The 25,902-nt window shown below is 52.3% G+C and overlaps 1 protein-coding gene across 2 annotated transcripts in view; it reads right to left on the bottom strand.

Annotated features, from left to right (window-relative positions):
* Positions 1–25,902, bottom strand: part of GALNT17 (polypeptide N-acetylgalactosaminyltransferase 17) — a 256,132-nt gene that overhangs the window by 162,707 nt on the left and 67,523 nt on the right. For both annotated transcript variants that reach the window (XM_054647141.2, XM_077188550.1), the window contains exon 3: positions 9,923–10,089. In XM_054647141.2, coding sequence (XP_054503116.1) covers positions 9,923–10,089 — 167 coding nt within the window. The remainder of the gene's footprint in view (positions 1–9,922; positions 10,090–25,902) is intronic.

Genomic DNA, 25,902 nt, shown 5'->3' with positions numbered 1-25,902 from the left:
GTGTCCCCAGGGGCCTGTCCTGCCCACAGTGTGGGACACAGGTGTCCCCAGGGCCTGTCCTGCCCACAGTGTGGGACACAGGTGTCCCCAAGGGCCTGTCCTGCCCATAGTGTGTGACACAGGTGTCCCCAAGGGCCTGTCCTGCCCACAGCTGGGACACAGGTGTCCCCAGGGCCTGTCCTGCCCACAGTGTGGGACACAGGTGTCCCCAAGGGCCTGTCCTGCCCTCAGCTGGGACACAGGTGTCCCCAGGGCCTGTCCTGCCCATAGTGTGTGACACAGGTGTCCCCAGGGCCTGTCCCATAGTGTGTGACACAGGTGTCCCCAGGGCCTGTCCTGCCCACAGTGTGTGACACAGGTGTCCCCAGGGGCCTGTCCCATAGTGTGTGACACAGGTGTCCCCAAGGGGCTGCTGCCCACCTGGAGCAGCACCCAGAGAAAAAAGCAGTGCCCACAGTGGGAAATGCAGTTCCAGGCCCTCTCTCCAAGGCTTTCCTGCACAGCCTCACAGGATTGCCAGGTTTGCTTCCTGCCTCTGCTCTGTTCAGGCTCAGCACACAGATTTTGGGGAGAGCTGACATTTCCTGAGCTGGGCCAACCTGACCCTTCTGAGCTGTTCTGCAGCTCTGGGAGGAGAGGGCACAGAGCACAGCCCTGTTCTGCTGTGATCAGACACATCCCTGGCACTCAGAGGGGTGCACCCTGTGATCAGACACATCCCTGGCACTCAGAGGGGTGCACCCTGTGATCAGACACATCCCTGGCACTCAGAGGGGTGCACTCTGTGATCAGACACATCCCTGGCACTCAGAGGGGTGCACCCTGTGATCAGACACATCCCTGGCATTCAGAGGGGTGCACCCTGTGATCAGACACATCCCTGGCACTCAGAGGGGTGCACCCTGTGATCAGACACATCCCTGGCATTCAGAGGGGTGCACCCTGTGATCAGACACATCCCTGGCACTCAGAGGGGTGCACTCTGGGTTTCATTTCCCAAAGCACCCAGAAGTGCAGGAGTGGAAAATCCATTGTTGGGTAACAAAAGTGAAATGCCATTTTCCAGGAATCCCAGAATGATTTGGGATAAAGTTCATCTCATTCCACCCCTGCCATGAGCAAGGACACCCTCCATAGCCCAGGGTGCTCCAAGTCCTGTCCAGCCTGGCCTTGGACAATTAAATTCTCTGAGAAACTCCTGTCCAAACATCCTGTGAGTCCTGGCCTGGGTGAAGCAGCAGGGCTGATGTGGCTGTGTGGAGAAGCATCAGTGGGAACCCCAGTGTCTGCACAGCTCCTCTGCCCCTGGGGATGCTGATCCTGTGGGACCAGACATGCTCAAAGCTCTGGAAACCATCACTGACTCCCAGATCTCATCCCAATCCAAGTCAGGTGAAGTTATCCCTGATTTTAGCCCACGTTTCCCTCAGCCAGCAGTCACTGAGTGCCCTGCACTGTCAGAACACCCAGCTCCAGCCTCAGCACCTGCAGAGCTGCTGCTGACCTTGAGGCTGCTCACCTGTCAGCTCAGGAAGTGTTTCCTGCCCAGCTGCTTCACAGCAGGTCCCAGCTGCACCAGGAAGGTTGGGTGATGAGGTCTCTGGTGCTGAGATGACCCCTGAGGTGGCAGAAAGTCTCTTTTTCCCAGCCCCATGACTGAAGAAGTCAGGATTGAGTCGGTTCTCATTCTCAAGGTTGTTTATTGTCTCTTATCTGCTCCATTCTTTCTCTGACCTGCTGAGATCTGTCCAGCAGGTCGGGTTGTGGCACAGTCCCTGCCCTTGGGGTGCTGTTGGCTTTTTATACTAGGAACTGTGTATACTTTATTTACAATAATTTCCCAATACCCATCACCTATGTTAGACAGTCTGTCTCTACTCTAAACCAATCCAGAAGTGTCACCATCCCAGCAGAAGATGGAGGACAAGAAGAAGAAGGACAGGACATGCCCAGATTCCTCCATCTTGCCTCTTGGACCCCCATTCTAAATCCCCAAAATTCTACTTTTTCACCCTGTGATAAATTCATTATCATTCTACTCAAACTCTTGTGGCTTCTAAATCTTCACACAAGGTTGGTAGTTTTTTCCATGGGCTAAGATTGAAGGCCCAGGTGTTTGTGACTCTGTGCCAAGGTCTCTGAGCCCCTGCCAGGGTCTGGAGTCCTCCAGGGCAGCCAGAGCAATGTCCTGGGTTCTGACAGCTGGGAGGCCTAGAACAGAACTCCAGGGGTTTGTGATTTGCACCAAGGGACAGCAGCAGAGAGCAGCTGTCACACACAGGGGCAGCCTGGCCCTTGGATCTGCTCCTCCCAGGACTCCACACAAACTCCAGCAGGGACAAAGCCCCTCCAGCTCAGGGACTCGCTGCCATTGCCAGCCCTGCCTGGCACAGGGCTGACAGTGACAACATCCATGAGAGCCTGAGCCAGGACAACCAGCCTGGTGCTCAGAAACTGGGACTCTGCATGTAAAGAGGTCAGGAGCCAGGATGGGAACAGAGCAGTGGCCCCCAGCTCCCCTCCTGCTCCCTGACCAGAGGAGTACTCCTGAGGATTCCTCTGGTGCATCCACAGGGGCTGCACAACCAGGAATTCACTCCAATCCAGAGTGGAGACTCCCTTCTCTCCTGCACCCCATGGCTCTCCTCCCTCACACACTCAGGCATCCTCTGAGGAACTGGAGCCTCCCTCAGAGCACAGCACCCCTGTTTATTCAGGATGCACTCTGGAAGGTTCGATCTCTGCCATTGCTTCCCAACAAGATTTGCAGAGAGAAATGCTCCTGGAAATGCCAAAAGGTTCAATTTCAATCCTGCCTTTTGTTTCCATCTGTCCCTATTGATCTGCCCTAAAGGGCAAGTCCAAGGAACTCAAATCCTATGAACCTGTTGCTCCATTAAAAAGCCCAGCTGCAATGATTTATGTTATCTGTTACAAACTGTTTTGTCACCTACACGAGCTGGGAAATGGAGCTGCAGGGAAATGGAACCACCTGGTGCCAAGTAACTCCACCATGGACATGAGCCCATGCAAGCACAGAAACATCCACTGCTCCATCCTGTCTGAGGCTGAAAATGTGGCTGGGGGTGTGAACTCTATTTCCATGTGTCAGAGCTGGGGCAGTTCTCTGCTGTTCTTGGGGCAGTTTTCTTGATCTCTCCCCCAGCCAATCCTCCCTGCAGGAGATCTCTGCTGTCCATGGCCACTGAGTGTCCCTGCAGGGCTGATCCAATTCCAGCATCCCATGGGGAGATGCTGCATTGCCCAGGGCAGGAGCCAAGCATTCCTACCTGGATCCAATGTGAGCCTGGCACAGCCCAGCAGCCTTTGCCCAGGGCATTGCCAGAGGAGCAGCTTCTGCTGCCCTGCATGGCCAGAGGGAGCCCAGGCCCATCTGCAGCAGCCCTGGAGCTGCAGAGGAAAACTCCCCCCTTGTGCAGGATCCCTGCTCCAGCAGAGCCACAGCTGGCACTGCAGGAGGGCTGAGCCCCCATGGGATGGGGCTGGGCCACCCCTGACACACAGGGGACAGGGACTGCTCTCACTCTGGCAGTGGAGTTTTGGTTTGTTTGTTGGTGGTTTTTTTTGGTTTTGTTTTGGTTTTTTTAACTATTGCCTTTGTATTTTTAATTTTCCTAATAAAGAACTGTTATTCCTCTTCCCATATCTTTGCCTGAGGGCCCTTAATTTCAAAATTATAATAATTCAGAGGGAGGGGGTTTACATTTTCCATTTCAGGGGAGGGTCCCGCCTTTCTTAAGCAGACACCTGGTTTTTCAAACCCAGACACATCCCCACCCCAAATCCTGCCCAAACCTCTCCACATGCTGTGGTAGCCCCCAGAACTAAAGGTGGGAACTGCCTGTGGCCACACAGAGAGAGGAACAAAGACCAGCAGCAGCACCAGAGAAGCTCAAGGATTTACCAAGAGCAGGGAATTCCTTGTGCAGCACTGGCCAGGTGTCCTTGGGAGAGGACCACACCTCCACACCCCTAAGGAAAACATCCTTGTGTTTGCCAGGCTCAGCTGGGTGGGAAAAGCCTACAGAGGCCAAGGTATTATCAGAACCATGGAGGGGTCAGGGCTGGGAGTGCTCCAGGGCCATGGGAGACCCCAGGCACCCCTGTCCCACTTTGTCACCTGCCTGAAACTCCAAAGCCATCAGGGCTGGGATTTCTGCAGGAAATCATTAAAGCAGCTCCTTCAACAGGCAATAAATACACGTGAACACTTTTCAGGGAGACTCAGAGCCAGGGGAGTTTCTGAAGGTTTTTACCTTCAGCTGGACAAGAGGAAACTGTGACAGGGGAGCAGGGGATGAGTCAGCTCTCCCAGGGAAAGCTGGTCCCAGTCAGGGCATGCAGCTCCAGCCTCTGCTCACTTGGTTCAGCAAAACCCCACAGAGAATCAAGAATACCCTGAGTTGGAAGGGACCTGGAAGGACCCAGAAGGATCCCAGCTCCTGTCCTGCACAGACACCCCAACTGTTATAGATGGATAATGAGATGATTGGCTCTCACAATTAAAAGATAACCATTGTGTGAATATTAAGAGAAGCTTTAGTGATGCACAGTTATGTTAGTGTAGTTTAGATGGCTTCTGTTCTCCCCACAGTTCCCTTTCCCCCTGTATTGTTGCCATCAGACAGCCTGGGCTGTCTAGCACAGGTACAAAGAAGCTGCACAGGTGTCCCGTGCATGGGGCAGCTGGGAATGGAAAAGCTTGGGGTGCTCAGGGGGTGGGCATGGCAACACCTGAGCTCCAATGCAGGTACAAAGCAGTCTGCACTGATAAATGGCAAAGCAGAGCTGACTGACAGACTCTGGGAGGGACAGGGCTGGCTGATGCAACCCCCAGGGGTATAAAAGACTGAGCACCCAGCTTGAAGATGAACTGGCCATGTGGTGTGCATGAGGGGCAGTTCCCAGTGCTGCAGCTTTTTCCTTGTGTAGTCTTTTGTTGTATTTTTGTTAAGGTTTAATAAACCTCTTTAAATTTTCAAAGTGAGCAGTTGTCTCTCACACCAAGGAACCCACCCTGTGCTGCTCTGCTGCTCTCCTCACAGAGCCTCAGAGCTGGGCACCAGTGGGACAGCCCAGGTCAGCTCCAGTGAAACAACACCCCATGCTCAGGCTGCATCAGCTCCTTCTCTCGGCCCGAGTTAAATACCCTGTCCTAGGGTGCCGTTATGATGCTTGTATCCCCATTCATGTGTTCTGTCAATGTTGGATATTATGTTCTGTACCTTTAAGACTGGCTCTGAAGAGGGAATGTTTTGTTTTGGTTTTCTTATCAGCCTGGCGGGACCCAGGGACTGTGGTTTTTGCTTTTTCTGCTTTTGCTTTTCCTTTGCTCTCTCTCGCTCTTGCTTGCTTCGCTTCTGCTTGCTTTTGCTCATTAGCTAGTTTAGCTAAACTGTCCAAATTTCTTCCTGGACTGTTTCTCCTTTCCTTTTCCTGACCATTTCGAACCTGCTCCAGACTGGGACCTGGGAAACACCAAGAGTCTGCACCTTGTGGCCTGCAGCAGCTGCCCCAGCGCCGGAGGAACTGAGAACAGAGTGACCACCCCCCCAAGAGAGACTTTCTGAATTTGTCATCTTTGTCAGAGCGGTGTCATCCGGAATTGTTCATTCTGTGTGCTGGGGGGTGCTGTGCCTGTTAAATAAACAGCTTCTTTCCACTCCTCTCCAAGGAATCCTTCCCGAACCAGTTGGGGAGAGGGGCTGTGTGGGTTTGCTTATTGGAGGGGCCCTAATTTGGAAATTCTCCTCCAAATTTGCCCTAAACCACGACACACCCCATGCTCCAGTTAAACACCCCATGCTCAGCCCTGGGAAAGGCTGGGATGTGGCTCAGCTCCTGCAGCTCCCTCTGAGCACAAACACCCAGGCAGCTCCCAGGAGATCGAGGCACAGGTGCTGCTGCTGCTGGAATGAGCACAACAAGGAGGGGATCCCTGGAGTACCAGACCCAGGTAAATTACAACCCTGAGCATGTCTCCCCTGGTGGAGCCAGCCCCTTTAAACAGCCTTTTATCCAGAGGGTTTCCTGTATTCCGAGAGGTTTGCTTTTCAAAGAGATGTTATCCCAGATTAAAAACGCTAAAAGACACAACAACAACTTAAAAAAAAAGCAGGTGATGATTAAGCAACAGAGACAGACAAAGTGTGCAGCTGTGAGATAACAGAGCATCTCAGGGGCACGTGGCTGCATCCTCCCCCAGCCAGGGAACCTCGTTATCACTCCCAAACACAACCTGCACGCTGCCTTTGGAATTACAGCCCTGCAACAAGCACAAACAAAAGCAGCCTCCAAAAGAGTCTTTATGAAGTGTAATGTGCAGCTCAAGGGAGAAGGGGGTTCAAGCTACAACTCCCCAAGCTTGCTCCTTCAAGGAGGGATTTTTTTTCCCTGTTACATTACATTGGCATCTTTTATCTATTTACAGCTCAGACATAAAGCATCAGAATGCTGGTGTTCATTAACTTTAATCTCTCACTGCACACTTTTGTGTTGTGCTGTGCTGTACAACAAAGCTGAGAGCAGGGAGTGTCTAATGAGGCTTCAGAAACTCTTTGTTCCAGCCTGAAAACCTCACAGCAGCACCAGGCTTTGCTCCTGGCTGTCACAGCTCTACCTGGAGGGCACAGAGCCAGGTGGGCAGGGCAGGTAGCTCTTGCCTCCACCCCTGGGGCTAATCTCAAAACTTGATTTGGAAATCTCTGTTAATATTTGGTGCTTTGTTCTTCAGTTACCCAGATTTGCTGTGGTTCCTCTTGCCCCCTGACAAACCCACACAAAGCCCAGCCAGGGACTGTCCTGAGCCTTCAGCAACTTCCCCAAAGCTGCTTCTGGTGACCCAGGGGACAGCAGAGCTCTGGGCTTGGGCACTGCTCCCTGGAGCCAACCTTCTCTCAGGTTACACAGCTGAGCCTCCAAAGGCTTTTCCTGGGCTGCAGCCACAGGAATTGTCCCTCACTCCCACACGGCTGCTCCCACAGAGGCTGAAGAAATTCCTTCTTGTTCAATCACAGCCTCCAAAGTCACACCCACACAGCCCCATCCTCTGCCTGATCCTCCAGGATTCATCTCTAAATCTGAGAGCTCATGAGGCACTATTTTCCTGTAATTATTTTCCTGTAGAAGCCAAATCTATTTATTATGATGACTTTGTTTGTAATATCCAAAGCATCAACTCCGTGATGCTGCTGTTGCTGCTCAGAATGATTGCCCACCATTAGTGGGAACTCTGTGACAATGTTATTGCCATTAATAATTCCTGGCTGTCACTGCAGCTCCTCCAGGATGCTGAGAGGGAGCACATGGTCCCAGAGATACGTTCTGGTTTGTATAATTTCTTTTACATGGGAAAAGTAGATTATTACACGCTTGGGAGGAGCTCTTCATAAACATCTGCCAAGTTACCTCATTATCTTCCTTCAAATCCCTCCTTAAAAATCTCATTTGTCATGAGGCCTGCAAAGCCTCAGCAGCAGAACACTGGCATTATTAACTCACCCTCCCAGCTGATGACACCACCTCAGCCCTCACCCCACACTCCTGGTGCACCCAACATTTCTGAGGCCAGAACTCCTCAGGGATGTCCAACCCTCAGCACAGCCCTGAGCCACCATGAGGGACCCTGGACACTCCTGATTCCCACCAAAGCACTCTCGGGGTGGGATGCAGCCTAACTGTGCCAGGAGACTGGGATTTTCCCACCTTGTGCCCAGGATGTTTGAACTTGTCCATCAGTTGGGGCCATCTCCCTGCCTCTCCCTCCCTGGTGCTGTACAGCACTCCAACAGAACCCAACACTGCAACAAAACCCAACCCAACAATGCAACACAACCCCACACTGCAACACAACCCCACGCTGCAACACAACCCAACACTGCAACACAACCCCACACTGCAACAAAACCCAACCCAACGCTGCAACACAACCCCAATGCTGCAACACAGCCCAACGCTGCAACCCAACCCAACGCTGCAACCCAACCCAACGCTGCAACACACAACCCAACACTGCAACCCAATACTGCAACCCAACCCCAACACTGCAACCCAACCCCAACACTGCAACCCAACCCCAACACTGCAACCCAACCCCAACACTCCAACACAACCCAACGCAACACTCCAACACAACCCAACCCAACACTCCAACACAACCCAACACGACCCTGGCAGTGTCTAAGGCCAGGCTGGACAGGGCTTGGAGCAGCCTGGGACAGTGGGAGGTGTCCCTGCCATGGAGGGGTGGCACTGGATGGGCTTTAAGGTCCCCTCCAAGCCAAACTTTTCTGGGATTCTGTGAAAGCCCAGAGCTGGAAGTGCTTGAACACAGTCCAAGCTTTGGGCACCCCTCTGCCCCAACCCTGCCAAACCCCAGGGGTGCCCTGCCATCCCACAGTGGGTACAGGATCCCACCCTGATCCTCACTGCCAGCTGCAGACCTGGCCTTGCAGACAATACAGGAAGGATTTGTTTTGCTGTCCTGTGCTTTTCCAGTGTCTCCAGGGCACCTGGCTCACCATCAGCCTCACCCTGAGCAAGGAAGAGGCTGTTCAGAAACACATCCTTTGTGCACAGAAATGAGGGAGAAGCTCAGTGATTATCACCAATGGCTTCTCTTTGAAAGAGTTCTTCTCTTTGCCCCATTAATAGGATAAAATCTGGAGAAGGAGCCTCTCATTCTGGTATTTCAGGTGCTGGGCACTGTGGGATACCCCAGCAGCACCTCCCCTGCCCTCCCCTTCACAGCTCTGAAATCCCACAGCTTCACCCTGGCACCATCCAAGCCCCTGCCCTGGAGCTGCTGTGGTTCCCACCTGCCCTCCTGATTCCTTTACTGGTGATTAGAACTCATCAGCTTTGTGTGGTGCTCATCACTGTGGTGTTTGAGTGCCTGTGTTTGCAGCCTGAACAGCTCACTGTGCACCAGCTCCTCTCCTCACAGGCAGCGCTCTCAGCTCCCTCTGAAAATGAGCGCTCCACACCCTGCTCCCTGCCCTGCTCTTCCCTCCAATCACAGCATCCATGGCGCTCCTGCATTAATTTTTTTCAAATAACATTAAAAGGATGAAAACAGAGCACAACTGAAGAAGGCAGTAAACAAAGTCACTTAACTATTTGCTGTCCTTCACAAGGATTTTAACTGTCCTGATTACATTGTCTGAGTTGATATTGGGAGAAAAAAAAGAAGATTCTTGGAAGAATTTGAGTCTGAAAATGCTTCCTTCAGTTCCGTCTTATCAAAAGCCAGAAGGGAAGGAATGACAACACTGATTGAGAGCAGGTTGAACCAAAGGACACCTGTGTGTAATGTGGGAAACCAAACATCCCCTCCAGGCTGTGGCAGGACCTGACCTGGATGGGTGAGCTGGGATTATTTCCTCCTCTTCATCTTTCCTGTTCCAGAACTCAGGGAATGAGGGTCCCTGCAGAGCACCAGCCATCTATAAAGCCTGGGATGGTATTTTACAGCAGGGAAACTGAGGCACACACAGAGGAAACATCTCCGTTAACACCCCTGGGAGGTGCCAGAGCAGAAATCCCTCTGGGCTCCAGGCTCTTGTCTTGGCAAATATTTAGAGGTGCCTATCTGCAACAACCAAAGTTATTATCAGAAACAAGGACACCCTGAGACCAGAGCTCCTGGATGGTACTAAAGGGAAAGGTCAGATGGCTCTCTGCTTTCCTTCACCCTCCAGCTCCCAGCTACATTTTCAAACAACAACTCTCTCAGAATTAACTGTGCTTTGACCCTGTTCCTCACCAGAGAAGCTGCAGAGAGTTTTGTGCCACCAGCACATCCACCCCCTCACCCCACGTGCCCTTCCACAGGAACCCTCCAGGAGATTGCAGACCAAACCCAGCCCCTCCTGGCCAAGCTGGAGCTGCCAGTGCTGCTCACCCTCGTCACTGTTGTCGTCCACCAGGATGATCTCCTTGAGCAGGTGGGCAGGGGTGTGGTTGACGGCGCTGTGCACCGAGCGCAGGATCACCGACAGCGCCTCATTCACAAAGATGAAGATGATGGAGATCTGGGGCAGGTCCTTCCCATATTTCAGCTCCTTGCACCTGCAGCACAAAGGGCAGAAGGGTCAGCAGAGGTCACAGGGCAGCATTTCCAGCCAGGCACGTGGCAAACCACAGGGTGCCACCTCCCAGCTGGGCACAGCCAGGGATCCCCAGTGCAGATCCAGCCTCGAGTCGCTGCTGCTGGGGAGAGAGCACAGCAAAGCAGAGCAGCCCCAGGCCCATCCAGAACTCACCCTGTCACAGACATCTTTCATGAAAAATCCTTTCCTTAAGATTTTTCCTCCTGAGAAGCTGAGAAGCCTCAAGAACAAAATGTAACCAATGGTTATCTGCTGCTGTGGAATGCAACAGGTGGATTTTTAATTGGCCCATGTGGTTGTTTCTAATTAGTGGCCAATCACAGCCCAGCTGGCTCAGACTCTCTGTCTGAGCCACAAACCTTTGTTATCATTCCTTCTTTTTCTATTCTTAGCCAGCCTTCTGATGAGATCCTTTCTTCTATTCTTTTAGTATAGTTTTAATATAATATATAGCATAAAATAATAAATCAGCCTTCTGAAACATGGAGTCAGATCCTCGTCTCTTCCCTCAACCTGAGACCCCTGTGAACACTGGCACACCCACCCCACCTGTGTCTGTGTGGGCAGATAAGCAAGAGTGGCCTCCAGAACACAGCAAATGCCTCCAGCAGTTCAAGGGAAACTCCCCAGTCCCACTCAGCCCCAAGATTTACAGGTGCTCAGAAATGAGCCTTGTTCTTAAACAGCACTTGGGAATTTTCCTCCCATTTGCTTTGGAAAGAAATGAACATAAAATGAGCCTTGGTTAAATAGTCTCAATAAATGTTTTTGCTCTCCCAGCAGATACTCCTGAGCACACTCCTGGCTCTGAAGCAGTGCTGTGACCTGGTGTCTTTGCACTCCACAGCCAGGATGGTCAAACCCAAACCCTTGTGATCACCTCCCAGGTTTCAGGAATCATTCCTGAACTCGGGCACGGTTTGGGGCTGGCTCTCTGCTCACACAGACTCCAGAGCAGGACAAAAGCAGGAGCTTCCAGGTTTGCACCAGCACCAACCCTGGCAAGCAGCAGGTCCATGCTCCATGAACACACATGGACAGAGGGACATCCCTGGAGCAGGGCTGGGGCAGCTCAGAGGGAAGGGGTGTTCCAGGTGCCCCCAGCTCTCCAGGGAGCACAGGGACACTGAGGTTTCCCTGCCACATTTCATCTCAACTAGACACCTCCTCTTAACAGAGCAACTGTGCAAAGCAAACACTCACACCCTGCAGGGGGACTCACTGTGGGTCAGCAGTGCTGGCACAGCTGAGGCTGCCCATGGCTGCAGCCCCCACACGTCCCTCCTCACCTGCACCCCCAGGAACAGCACCCTGCCCACTTCAAACACTTCCAACAATTTAATTCAACTCTCCAGCTGCCCCTACAATAAATCCAGGTGGGGCAAGGACAGAAGGAGCCTCCCCACCCCATCCCCACATCCCTCACAGATTAGACAGGGAACAGGAGCAGAGTTCCCAGAATTACAACGAGTGTGCATGGAGCAAACCCTGCCCAGACAAGCAGAGAAAGACCAAAGGCAGAGTGACATCCCAGCAGCTCCTCCACTCCCCAGCAATGCCTCTGCATTTAATTGTCCTGGGTGTTTCTTAGGCAACAGCAGGCGTTCTTCAGACTCCAGAATGAGACTTGGAGACAAAGATTTCCACAGAAACAGAGTTTTCTCTATGGATCTTCTTTAGTTAAACAAGTTTGCTGGGTGACAACATGGTTGTGTTTCTTGATTTAATTATTGCCTACCCTACAGCAAGCCAAGAGCTCAACAGAAGGGAACCAAACACTGAAATGGATATTCCAAAGGGAAAATCTTTCTTTAAAATGAATGAAAGAACGGTCATGATGGGGCAAAGTGACAAGTGACCCTGAAATCCTGCCAAGAAAGTCAAACTAAACTGATTCAGACATTAAAAACAGCTTTTGGTTGATGTTGATACCTGCTCTGGTGAAGTCAAGGCTGTCACAGGAGCAGGAATGTTTCCTTTTAATCATTGCTCACCTCTGGGCAGCCTTCCCCCAAGGAATGCTGCAGGGGATAAAGAGCTCAGCCTGTGATCAAAGAGCTCTGGAGGCAAATCCAAACCCAGCTCTTTGAGGCTCATCTCCTGCTCATTGGCATTCTCCCTGCACCACTCCTAGCAGGGCTCTCCCTCCCCAATGCCAGGACAGATGGACAAGGATCCAGGGAGAGGAGATGAGCCTGGGAGGGAGGAGTGGGGAAGGCCAGCCCACACTGCTGGGGCACAAAGCTCCAGTTCTCCAGAGGCAGGAGAGCCTTTGCACCAACACCCTGCTCTGGTGGCTTTGGCTCCCACCCCAGAGCTGGGGAAGCAGCAATTTTAAACCAAATTAACACCAAGGTTGTTGTGCTCCTCCCACGGGGTCCCTTCAGTGCTGGTGCCAAAAGCTGTGGGGTGAGGGATGCTCTGCCACAGTCTGCAGCTCCACGAGGCTTCCTCCATGCACAAACCAGCAAATAGCCCTGCAAATGTGCAGGAAAACACTGGAGCTGTCCTGGGAAGGGAAGGGCAAAGGGCAGAGCAACACTTGAGCTCAGACATCACTGGGAAGGCCAAGGAGAAGCTGCAGGAAACTGGGAATGGTGAGGGCACGGGGTGGGGAGTGCTGGGCTTTGGCTTGTTGGGTGGTTTGGGCTTTTTCTTTTAAACATTTTCCATAGAAAAAGGGCTGATCTGGATGCTTCATCCTTCAGCCCATGTGCAGGCAGAGGCACAGGCGTGACTGCCTCACTGGGGAGCACTCAGACCCTGCAGGGGGACTCACTGTGGGTCAGCAGTGCTGGGACAGCTGAGGCTGCCCATGGCTGCAGCCCCCACGCCTCCCTCCTCACCTGCACCCCCAGGAACAGCACCCTGCCCACTGAGGGGCTGCCTTTTCAGCAGGGTGGGTGGGCACAGGGTGGGAAATCCCTGCTGCCTTCAGAACTTCAATGACAGCCCTGAGGAACAGCACAGAGAATCCAGCACTGACCCCAGGTGCCAGCAGGAGCTCCAGGGGCTCAGGGAGAGTCCCAGGCAATGCACCAAACCTCAGCTGAGACTCCTGACACCCCCTGCCCACAGTTATCCCCTCAGCCCTTGGCCGTGTGCCAGCCAAGGCCCTTGGAATTCAGATCCCAGGCCAAAATCCTTCAAAATTCAGTGAGACCTTAGAGCCCCTTCCAGTGCCTAAAGAGGGCCCACAGGAAGGCTGGAGAGGGAATTTTTGCAAGGACAAGCAGTGACAGGATAAGGGGGAATGGTTTTAAGCTCAAAGAGAGTCATATTGGGAATTAGGAACTGTTCCCTGTGAGGGTGGGCAGGCCCTGGCACAGGGTGCCCAGAGCAGCTGGGGCTGCCCCTGGATCCCTGGCAGTGCCCAAGGCCAGGCTGGACAGGGCTGGAGCAGCCTGGGACAGTGGGAGGTGTCCCTGGGACAGTGGGAGGTGTCCCTCTCTGGGACAAGATGGGCTTTAAGGTCCCTACAACCCAAAGCACTTGGGATTCTGTGATTCTCAGGTTTTATTTCTAACACCCAGCTCGTGCTGTATGTGGCCAGCCCAAAGCAAGTCTCATTCCAGAAGTTGAATGTTCAGGGGAACACTCCCTGCACTTGAAAACTTCTACATTTAAATGAAATACAAGGGTCAGACCACCACCACACATTCCAGTGTCAGTGATTACCTACCCCCAGCTGAAGCCCAGCCCATGATCAGATGTGGAATTTAGTCCACATTTCTCATTCCATCAGTCCCAAAGGCTGCCTCAGAAGGTTCTCCCTGCCCATGGCGCAGGTGCTCTCCAGCCACGTACACATCTGCAGGTGGCCCCAGGGCACAGGGCCTGCCACACCTGCAGGACAGAGGTGGGGAGGCCAATGGGCCAGCAGGGAAAGAGGCCACAGCTTAGGAGCCCAGGGAAAACTTCTGAAGGGAGAGCCACCCTTGTTGGGGTGAGGAAAAAGGCTTCTCCCAGCATGCCTTGCTGTGACATGCAGATTCAATGCATCCCATTGGCCCTTCCCCTTGGCTCCACCCCTGTGCCCTCATCCCATTGGCCCTGGTGTTCTGCCCCACCCCTCAGGATCCCCATATAAACCCTGCTTTGCCTGCTCAGAGGCTCTTGGTCCCTGGAGCCTTTTGAGGAAGGAAGAAGCTCAATAAAGCTCTCCCTAGAACCCCACACGCAGACGCCTTGTTCTGCATCTCCTGGGTCCCAGAAGAGCTGAAATCACCCAGGGTGAGCACAGACCTGCCTGTGCCCCTAAAGTGTCTTCTTCAGAAAGGTCCCAGCATGTCGGGTCTGTCTGTCTGTCTGTCTGTCTCTGCCCCGACACGGGCAGGGTGGTTCTTGGGTGGCACGCGATTCAAAGGACGAATCTGGACTCTTCAGCTTTTCGGTCTTCAGATTGTTTATTGTTTCTTATCTACAAAATTTTCTGTCTGCCCAACAGAGGTCTGATCTGCAAGGCAGCCAAGGGCACTCTGACCACCCACGGGGCGGTCATGTCTTTTTATACTAAAATCTACGTACATAATATTTACCTTTATTTTCCAATACTTTTCGCCCATGTTAGCAAGTGCACCTTCACCATAAACCAATCCCCAAGTGCCAACATCACCACAGGAGATGGAGGACAAGAAGAAGAAAGAAGAAGGACGAGACACGCCCTGATCCCTCCATCTTGTCTCCATAACCCCCCTGTACCAAAAACCTTAAAGTCTGTATTTCACCCTCTAAATGTGTCCCTTTTACACCCTTCACTCTAAAGTGATTCTCATGCCCTCAAATTCTTGTCACTTCTGTGGATGGATCAAAATCAAGCCACCAAACACTCTTGGCAACATTCCAGGATTTTCGAGACCCCCAAGGGTTCTCCTGGCATCTCTGGACATCGGGAACGATGTGCTGAGATCCCACACCAGCACCCTGAACAGCACCCACCATGACACAGAGGCACTGGGCCAGTCTGCAACAAGTCCTGACAGGAGAAAACTGAGGGAGGCTGCAGGGGATCCCTCCCCATCCCTGCTTTGTAGGTGGGAAACACCCCCCTGAGCACAGAGCACCTGCCAACATCTGGAAATGAATCAGTGCAGGTCACACCATTACATTTTGTCCCACTAAATCCTGCTCTCTCCAATTAAACTCAGGCTGGCACCTGCTTGTAGGATTTATATTGAAATATCATGGATCAGTAGTGGAAAGAAAGAGCCACCTCACAGTTTTGTCTCTCCTTTAGATCAATGAGGTATCAAAGAGGCATTTTATGTCCCATTAAATCATGCTTGAATATGTTTCATTAAATCATGCTCACAAAACTCTCCAAGTCTGAGGAGGCTGGGGAAAAACTGCCCATGTTCAGCACTGGGTTTAATTTAAGGACCCTGCTGAGGTCTCATTGAGAAATGTTCTTGGCCTCCAACAGGGGGGAAAAACGGGTTTGCTCTGTATTGGTCCAAGGCTCAGGCATGAAGGGAGAGGTGTAGGTGGATCTCAGGGAAAGGTTCTTCCCCCAGAGGGTGCTGGCACTGCCCAGGGAATGGGCACAGCCCTGAGGCTGCCAGAGCTCCAGGGATGCCCAGGGTGGGATTGTTGGGTGTCTGTGCAGGGCCAGGGCTGGACTGGATGATCCCTGGGGCTCCCTTCCAGCTCAGGATATTCCAGGACATCTTTTGTCACTTCAGAGCAGACTGTGGAGCTGAGGACTGACAGCAGCCCCTGCATAAAACAACTCCCAACATCCTCCCCAGCCCCTCCTGCAAGGACACAGGATCTGGGTGGGTGCAGAGGTGACACAACTCCTGCACTGTGACCACCACCACCTTTACTGGCTCCCAGATCTTTATTCTACATAAAGCCCAAGTCTGCAACATGAGAACCTGCAAGGAAACCCACCAAACAAATGTATTTACAGAGAACGTCTTTTCACCTGGTTTATGTAAGACAAAAAAGACAAACAAAGGAAGGCTGACAAGGGGAGCTGTGGAAAGAGGAAGCAGGACTGAGTTTCTGCTGAACAGCTTGGCACACATCAGGCTGGATTAATCAAGTCAGCCAAATTCAAAAGACAAAAAGCATAAACCCCAGCTCTGCTCCAGCTCGTGTTTGCCTGCTGCAGAGGCTGCTTTGAATCCTCTGATCGTTTGTTTTCTGCTCAGCACACAGCTGTAAATCCACTCCTCAGAACAGGCAGTGGGATTAGGATGTTTATTGTCTGTCTCAGTAACAGAAAAGGGATATCCCAGCATTTACTGCCTCATGATCCCTCAGCAGAAAAATCACCTGGAAATCACAACAAACACTCCTGGAGCACAGAGAGGCCACAAAGTGGCAGCTAACATTTACAAAGCACCTCTTGCTGCCCAGTGATTTAACAAGATCCATTCTACCACTCAATTAACACCTCTCACCTGGGGCACAAAGCCATTTCCATCAACCACCTGGAACTGCCCTGTCTGGCATCAGCCAAACCCCAATGGTTTCCACACCTTCCCTTCCCAACATAACCCATTGATCAACACCAATAAATGCAGATAAAGGACAGCCTGGAGTGTGGACTGTTCCTAGACAGCAGAGGCACTGCTTGGCTTCAAGGACTCTTCACTCCTTGGCCTTAAGATCAGGGATGGGGACTCCCCCCTTCCCTGGGCAGCCCCTTCCAATGCCTGACTCCCCTTTCAGTGAGAAATTTCCTCTATATCCAATCTAAACCTCCCCTGGCCCAGCCTGAGGCTGTTCCCTCTCCTCCTGTTCCTGTTCCCTGGGAGCAGAGCCACAACAACTGTGCATCCCTCAAAGCCAGGGCACAAAGGACACCCTGTGCAGTGCCCATGTTCCACACAGGCTGGAACAGGAGCCACTCAGGGTGGGCAGGCCCTGCTCTGCTTTGGAAAATACACCCAGCAGAAAAGGTCAGTAAAATAACAGCAGGGAAACAGCAGCCTGCTCTGTGGAACACACAGTCCCTTGGCCTGCCAGTGCCTGGCACAGGCAGGGATGGCAGCACCCTGGGAGATCACTCTGGGGCACACAGGACTGTGCTGTGCCCTTGGGAGCAGGGGCAGGAGTGGAACTGCTCTGTGCTGCTCAGGGAGGGTGTGAGGAGCAGAGTCTGTGCTCAGACTGGCACAGAACCTGAGTTCTATTTCATAACTACAGCACCATCAGCTCCGATGCTGCACCATCCCTCATCTTCCCAGGGATCCCCCCAGGGCTGTTCAGGACACAAATGTCCCCCAGAGCATGAAGGGGACATCTCTACCTGTTCTTCTGAAATCCCACCAGCAGCAACCACCATGGAGAGGGCTGAATCCCCCAGGTCTGCAGAACACCCATGGCTTTAGGGCTCTGTGCCCCACCCCGGGGTCTGCAGAACCCCCATGGCTTTAGGGCTTTGTGCCCCAGGTCTGCAGAACACCCATGGCTTTAGGGCTCTGTGCCCCAGGTTTGCAGAACACCCATGGCTTTAGGGCTCTGTGCTCCAGGTCTGCAGAACACCCATGGCTTTAGGGCTCTATGCTCCAGGTCTGCAGAACACCCATGGCTTTAGGGCTCTGTGCCCCCCAGGTCTGCAGAACACCCATGGCTTTAGGGCTCTGTGCTCCACCCCGGGGTCTGCAGAACACCCATGGCTTTAGGGCTCTGTGCCCCAGGTCTGCAGAACACCCATGGCTTTAGGGCTCTGTGCCCCAGGTCTGCAGAACACCCATGGCTTTAGGGCTCTGTGCCCCCCAGGTCTGCAGAACACCCATGGCTTTAGGGCTCTGTGCCCCCCAGGTCTGCAGAACACCCATGGCTTTAGGGCTCTGTGCCCCCCAGGTCTGCAGAACACCCATGGCTTTAGGGCTCTGTGCTGCTCCCTCACCCTCTGGAGTTATTCCTACAGCTGCTGATGGGGTCCTGCTGCACCCCTGTCCAGCTCTGTGGGATCAGCCATCACAGACAGCACACAGGGAGAGTCAGACACAGCAATCTGTGCCAGCTGGCACAAAATGGACCCAAATCACAGGATCACTGAGTGGGGTTTGGCTGGAAGGGACCTTGAAGATCATCTCAGCCCATGCAGATCCTGTGTGCCTGTGGGAGAATACAGGGCAGACAAAGAATAGGGTGGTTCTGACTATGGACAGCACACCTCTATGAAGTAGATCCTGATGATGGATTCTCCAAGATTTCCTCCTCTCCTCCATATCAGAGTGCCAGATCTCCCTCCCTCCTCCCCCCACCCCCACCTTTATTTCTAATTCTGAGCACCCAGGAGCTCCCCAGTCTGGATCCTGACTTATTAATGATTTCTCTTTTGGCCATCACACTAAATAAATCCAGCTAACGTGCTTATCAGGAGCTTATCCCCTCCTGACATTTCAGTCTTGTAGCAGGCTCAAGAGTGTGAATATTTAAACAGGCAAATATTCTTTTGATCAGCAGAATAAATGAATTGTTACTTCCTGTCCTTAAAAACACTGTGGACGTTATAGAAGTGCTCAGCTATGTTGGCACATCTTCCACAGGGCTGTGGAACTGTTCCTATAAAACATGGCTCAGGAGCAGAGAGAGAGTTCCACTCACACATATTTAAATCCCTTTTCTACAGTGAGCTATGGAGCTGCCACATTAGAGCAAGGGTGTGTGAGACAGAGCTCGGTCAGAATTAGTGCACAGGAAGTGAAATTCTCCCCAGAGTCCAGAGATTGCTATTCCAGAGATTGCTCCTTCAGGAAAACAGCTTGCAACTGAGTCACCACTGCATCTCTCGGTGCTGAGGTTCCCAAAACTGAGAGCACTCCTCAGATGGGAAGTACCAGCAATGTTACCCCATTGCAGAGACAGAGGTCAGGACTCCCCCTGTGTGTGGTGCAGGAGCCCACAGTGTGTCCTGTCCCTGTCACCTGGCACAAGGAATGACATCCACTGTGCCCAGTTCTTGCACAGAGCCCCTGGCTCCTCATAAGCCCCAAGAGGACAAGGCAGGGCTGGCCACAGCCTCTGCCCTGCATGACCAAGCTCCAGGGTCTCCCCATGGCCACATCTGGCCATCCAGAGCACAGCTGGGGACTCCCAGTTTGACATCAGGAGAAGGAGGCTGCTGTCCCCTTAACCAAGGCAGGAGGGATTAAACACAAGATGTTGAGGTTATGCTGCTCAGGATGGAGGGGTCAGCCCAAGGGGACAGGGGGGGTCAGCAGGGCTCAGGAGTGGAGGCTGCAGGTCCTGCTGCCTGGCTGCTGGCCTCTCTCTCTTCACAGGCAAGGTAGATTGGGCAGGCAGGAAATTCAGGAGCATTTTTTTCTCTGTTTGTTTTAAAACAGTGCCCTGCAAACAGAGCTGAGCTCTGAATGATGTCCAAACAGGCATGGAGTGAAGGAGCAGCTTTGCAAGGGCTCTGTGCAGCATTTGACAGCAGCACAGCAGAGGCAGCAGCACCCTGAGCTCCCCTGCCAGGAGCAGCCCAGGCTGGGAGACAAGGGCAGCTCCGAGCCCATCACCATGGGCTGAGCAGCACCTGGGCTCCAGCAGGGCAGGGAGGAGCCCTGGGTGTGCTCACAGGGACAGACAGACAAGAACCTGACTGTGCTCACAGGGACAGACAGACAGGAGCCCTGACTGTGCTCACAGGGACAGACAGACAGGAGCCTGACTGTGCTCACAGGGACAGACAGACAGGAGCCCTGGATGTGCTCACAGGGACAGACAGACAGGAACCCTGACTGTGCTCACAGGGACAGACAGACAGGAGCCTGACTGTGCTCACAGGGACAGACAGACAGGAGCACTGACTGTGCTCACAGGGACAGACAGACAGGAGCCCTGGATGTGCTCACAGGGACAGACAGACAGGAACCCTGACTGTGCTCACAGGGACAGACAGACAGGAGCCCTGACTGCCCCACAAGGACAGACAGACAGGAGCCCTGACTGTGCCCACAGGGACAGACAGACAGGAGCCCTGACTGCCCCACAAGGACAGACAGACAGGAGCCCTGGATATGCTCACAGGGACAGAGAGACAGGAGCCTGACCATGCTCACAGGGACAGACAGACAGGAGCCCTGACTGTGCTCACAGGGACAGACAGACAGGAGCCTGACTGTGCTCACAGGGACAGACAGACAGGAGCCTGACTGTGCTCACAGGGACAGACAGACAGGAGCCCTGGATGTGCTCACAGGGACAGACAGACAGGAACCCTGACTGTGCTCACAGGGACAGACAGACAGGAGCCTGACTGCCCCACAAGGACAGACAGACAGGAACCCTGACTGTGCTCACAGGGACAGACAGACAGGAGCCTGACCGTGCTCACAGGGACAGACAGACAGGAACCCTGACTGTGCTCACAGGGACAGACAGACAGGAGCCTGACTGCCCCACAAGGACAGACAGACAGGAGCCTGACCGTGCTCACAGGGACAGACAGACAGGAGCCCTGACTGCCCCACAAGGACAGACAGACAGGAGCCCTGACTCTGCCCTACAGGGACAACACCAGGTCCTGGCCACTGGCAAGGGCTGGGTACTCCCAGATGGAAGGCACCAATGTCAAACTGTAAATTAACAGGGAAATATAAATTTTCAGTAAGTTGTAAATCACCAGGGCATGCTCTGAGAGCCTCTGTTGGAGGCAGCTGCTGCTCTGTAGCTGCTCATGTAGCTGCAGTCCTGGACAAGGTAACTCACAGACATCTCATCCAAGGCACAACCAGAGCTCCCTTCAAGCTCAGTGAAGTGCCACTGCCACTGCCAAAGGACAGTTTGTTCCAGCCCTCCATCCCTGGTATATTGCTGTCAGGTATAACACACTGAGGGTGGTTTTTGGGAAGGTGGAAATACCTTCTTCCTCCCCTGATTAGACACAGCCCCAGGCTGAAGGTTCAGACCAACAGCAGTGAGGGAAGGGAGCCCTTCATGTCCCAGCCAGGGACTCCAGGGTGACAGTCCTGGGGGAATCCATCAAATCAGAGAGGTTTGGGAAAGCTGCAAAAGGCAGCCCCAGAGACAGCAGAACTGGGATTGGAGCCAAGCAGCAGCCATGAGATTGGTCAGCAGAAAAATTATTTAAAAAGTAGAAAAGCAAGGACAAATAGAACAATGGTCTGTGTATTAATGCTTGGCTAGAATAACTCCCTAAGCTACAGAAAAGTTTATCTAGTGAGATATTAGGGAGTTCTAAGCTTAATAATGGAGCTCTGTGCATTGTGTTTGAAGGCTCACAAGCAGGTATTGTATTCAAAAGAAGCAAGCATTGTTTAACCAAAGGTACCTGTGCTTATAGTGGTTGGATAGAACTACTGTCAATGTGCTTTTGCTTTGTGGGATTGGTCACAAAACTTATAAAGTGAGTTGTGACATTGAGTTCTTGGTCTGCTGCCTGGGATGTGAGCTGCTGGCATCTTCCCATTGCCATAACCATGGAATGAGGCTGATGCTGGAAAATCAAACAGCTCAAGGCAGTTCCCAGCAGTCCTGTCCTGTTTGTGATTTGTACACAGACCCCAGCTGGGGATCAGTCCCAGCAGCAAACGCCCCAGGTGTGCTCAGGCAGGCTGGGATGAAACTGGCACTGCTGGAAAGCTCCCTCTCAAACTGAGAAGGAAATCCTTGGTGCAGAGCCTGAGGTGGGAGTGTTTTACTTGAACAGATCTCACTGGAACCCAGGAGTTTGACACCCCCAGCACAGACTTGGGGCAATGAAGAAGAAAAGTGGCCACCACTTGTGCTGCCTGGAACAAGGTGGAATGATGCCACTGCTGGAAGAGCTGGCATAAAAATGATGAACTTAAAAGGCACAATGGACTTTTAGAGACAGCTCTTCTTCTTTGTGATCACAGAGCCACGCTGCTGACGGCTTTATGGACTGGAAGATGAAGAGGTTTTTAAACCTTTCCCATTAGGTACAGACATCACTGGATAAGTTTGTTTAACCTCTGCCAGAATTGGATCAGCCTCAGCAGAGGGGTGTCACTGAGCCCTGTCTGCCAAATTTCTGCATGGGGAATGGCACACAGGGAGGGCTCTGCCATCCCAGCAAATGTCACACAGGGAGAGCATCCCAACATCCCAGAACTGACAGCAGGGAGAGCTCATTCATCCTAAAATCCTGGAGCTGGCACCAGGGAGAGCTCTGCCATCCCAACATCCCAGGGCTGGTACCAGGGAGAGCTCTGCCATCCCAAAATCCTGGAGTTGTCTCCAGAAGAGCTCTGCCATCCCCAAAATCCTGGAGTTGGCACCAGGGAGAGCTCTGCCATCCCAAAATCCTGGAGTTGGCACCAGGGAGAGCTCTGCCATCCCAAAAATCCCAGAGCTGGCACCAGGGAGAGCTCATTCATCCCAAAATCCTGCAGCTGGCACCAGGGAGAGCTCTGCCATCCCAAAATACCAGGGCTGGCACCAGGGAGAGCTCTGCCATCCCAAAATACCAGGGCTGGCACCAGGGAGAGCTCTGCCATCCCAAAATACCAGGGCTGACACCAGGGAGAGCTCTGCCATCCCCAGATCCTGGAGTTGGCACCAGGGAGAGCTCTGCCATCCCCAAATCCCAGAACTGACACCAGGGAGAGCTCTGCCATCCCCAAACCCTGGAGCTGACTCTGGAGAGAGCTCTGCCATCCCCAGATCCTGGAGCTGACACCACCAGAGCCCAGCCCAACCCAGGCTGCTCACCAGGGCACACTGACACACTGGTGAGACATTTGTACTGCTGTGGGTGGAAAAGAATAAAAATGAGTCCCAAGCACCATCAAAAGGGTGAAAAGCAGCAGATGGGGCTGATTCAGATCTGCTTTCCCCCTCAGATTCCAGTGTCAGGTACAGTTAACTGAATGCAATGAACTGCCCATAAATACTGGTGCCCCTTCATTAGGGGACATTGAGGATGGAGAATGACCAAAGCAAAGACCTCACCAGCCTGCACTCCAAAGTGCCACAAGGTTCCCTTTATTCCACAGAGGAAGCTCCACACCAGCCCTGCTGTTCTGTGGAGGGATTTGCTCCTGTGTGGCTTTTCTGCTGTCCCAGGTGACACCTCCACCTCTGCCAAACAAAATACACAACAGACACAACTGGGGGGCAGAGGGGACCTGCTCAGAGCCCCAGCACACAAAGGCACCCAGTTGAACCCAGTGCAAAACTGCAACACCATGAAACACCTCCCAGCAGCTAGGGAGGGATCCAACCCAACACAGCCAGTCAAACACAAGCTGAATTATCACAAGGTTAAGGAAAAAAACACCACAATTAAAAATACTCCAACTTCTCCCTGTCCCCTCATAAAACCCCAAAGCAAAACGCAATCAGTTTTTAGGGACAGGCTGGAGATGCCCCACAAAGGGGGTTTCACATCCTTTTTGTTGTGCTTGCCTCCTCCTGCAGAGACCCAAGGGACAGCAGCCACAGCTCCCTGCCACAGACACTTCAGGAACCTTCCAGAGCCACTCCAGCCCAGAGCCCAGGATTTGGGGCTGGAGATTTGTTTGCTGCCACACCAGAGATGCTGACAGGAGCATCTGCCACAGTGACACAGTGACACACTCCTCTGTCACCCTGGCAGCAGCCCAGACCTCAGAGGAGCCAGCAGTGGCAGTGAGTGCACCCTGGGTGTGTCTGGGGGAGCACTGGCCATGGATGTGGCACCTGGGGACATGGTGGTGGCCTTGGCCATGCTGGGCTCGATGGTCCTGGGCAGCTTCTCCAACCTAAATAATTCCATAACACACTTGACAAAACACAGCAAAATCATATCAAAATATGTGCAGAGATACACAATGAACTTTAAAGGCTTAAATGTGGTTTCTGATGAACTCAACTCCACACCTTGGGATGTCCCAGGCCATCCTTGTCACCTACACACCCCAGAGGTTTGCATGCACATCTGAAAAGTGGGGAATTCTGGACTCTTCTTGTCTCTCATCCTCACCTTACCAAGGCCATTGGACTTTCACCTGCTTTTCACCAGCCCTAAGACCAAAGCTGCCCCCACCTGCACAGCCAAACACATCCAGACACACCCAGGGCTTGGCTTTGCTGCCTGCAGCTTCTCAGGTTCCCTCTGGCCCATAGAAAAACACCAGGACTTGGCAGCTGAAGGCCTGGGAAGTAAATCCTGATGCATCCATGGGGCCCTGAAGGGATTGAATGATTTCCCCATGGCTGAGCTGCAAAGCTCCATGGCTGAAGGACAGAATGTTGTAAATCCCACTGCAAGTCCTGCTGTGCAGCACAGGCAGGTTCAAGCTCCCTGCATCTCTTAATCAACAGGCACTGCTTCCCAGCTCTTCCCTACACATCTGTGCTGCTTCCTGCCTGAAAACCTCCGTGGCAGAGGGAAAACCTGCTGGGTTTGTCCTTCTGGTGACAAGCAGCTCCACAAATGGAACCCACTGGTACCAAACAAGCTGCATTTGTGCTGTCCTCTGAAATAAAGCTTCACCAGGAAATGAATTGATCTCCATTTGGCCTTTGTAAAGATTATGAGCAGGCTTTAAAGAAAGCAAATGCTCAGCCTGCTATTCATTCTGCCACTTCCTCATCATGCTCCATTCATTAATTGCTTATTCTACTTTGGATTTTGCTGATTCAGTGCACATGTCTGCTTGCAAAAGGGCCTGCCAACATTAAATCTATTGTGTCTATCCTATGATGTACATTTTTTGTGACCCAAGCATCTTAATACACCTAATGCTGTCTGGTACAGTTCACTGTTTATAGATCCAGATTCTCAAACTCTTTCTGACCACAAAGCCCTGAAACTTCCTCACATTTCCCCAGGAAACTCGATTTTAAAGCACCTACTTTATTCCCAGTAATTCTTCTTCAGAAATGTTCAGCTCTATTCAGAATTAGGGTCTCAAAAATAGCCATTACAATTTAGGGACATACAGACATTTCTAAAGGCACATTACTTGGCAAGTCCTAAGAAGAAATCATCTGCAAAGTTGTAAAAACAGAATGTAGAGAATGGGAATTTACTCTGGTGAGAGGCTCTTGTAATAAAGTTATTAGGCTCAGACAGATCTAAGGGAGATAAAAGCCAGAGCAATTCTGAGTGTCACATCCACTTACCCAGCTCTGCCCATGCCCAGCTCTTTCACACACACACACAATAAGTCATTGACACCTCCTTGCTCTTGGATTTTCCTGCTGGAAAACTGCACAAATGGCTGCAAGAGCAAGGCTGTCAAAGCAGCAGAGCTTGACTCCCCCTCTGCCTGATCTGGCTGGGCATGTGCTGGTTTGGAACAGAAAAGCTCTGGGCAGTCCAGGGGAGCAGGCTGGTGCCACAAACACACACACAAGCCCTGATTTCCTTGGAAGCCAACTGGAGAGAAGTGTATCCAAAGCTTAAATTGCTTCATTTATTCTCATAAGCACAGTTTAGGCAGAAGTATTTATGATAACACAGGTATTTTTCAGCAGAGGACTTCAGAGGAGCACAAAAGCACGTTGTTAAATTACACTAATCCCATCCTCTGCCAAAGTGATCATTTAATACTTCTGTTTACATTAGGAACTGGTTTATAGCACACTCCTGCCACAGAAGCCTTCCCTGAAGCACCATGTTCCCACCTTACAAGAACAGGTAATAACTTTGCAGTCAGGAAGGGAAAATTGACAATTAGTGGAATGTATGGCATTAAGAAGCCCGAGGTGCAGTGCTACAAATCCATGGTCACAGTGTTTGCAGGTGACACTGAGCAGCACAGTGCAAATAAGAGATCTCTAACAGACACTAAGCAACTCCAGCTGCTTTCCCCAAAGCATTTTCTTCCCAACTGGG

The sequence above is a fragment of the Agelaius phoeniceus genome, chromosome 20 (assembly GCF_051311805.1).
Source record: "Agelaius phoeniceus isolate bAgePho1 chromosome 20, bAgePho1.hap1, whole genome shotgun sequence".
Lineage (NCBI taxonomy): Eukaryota > Metazoa > Chordata > Aves > Passeriformes > Icteridae > Agelaius > Agelaius phoeniceus.
This window is presented reverse-complemented; position numbering and strand designations above follow the sequence as displayed.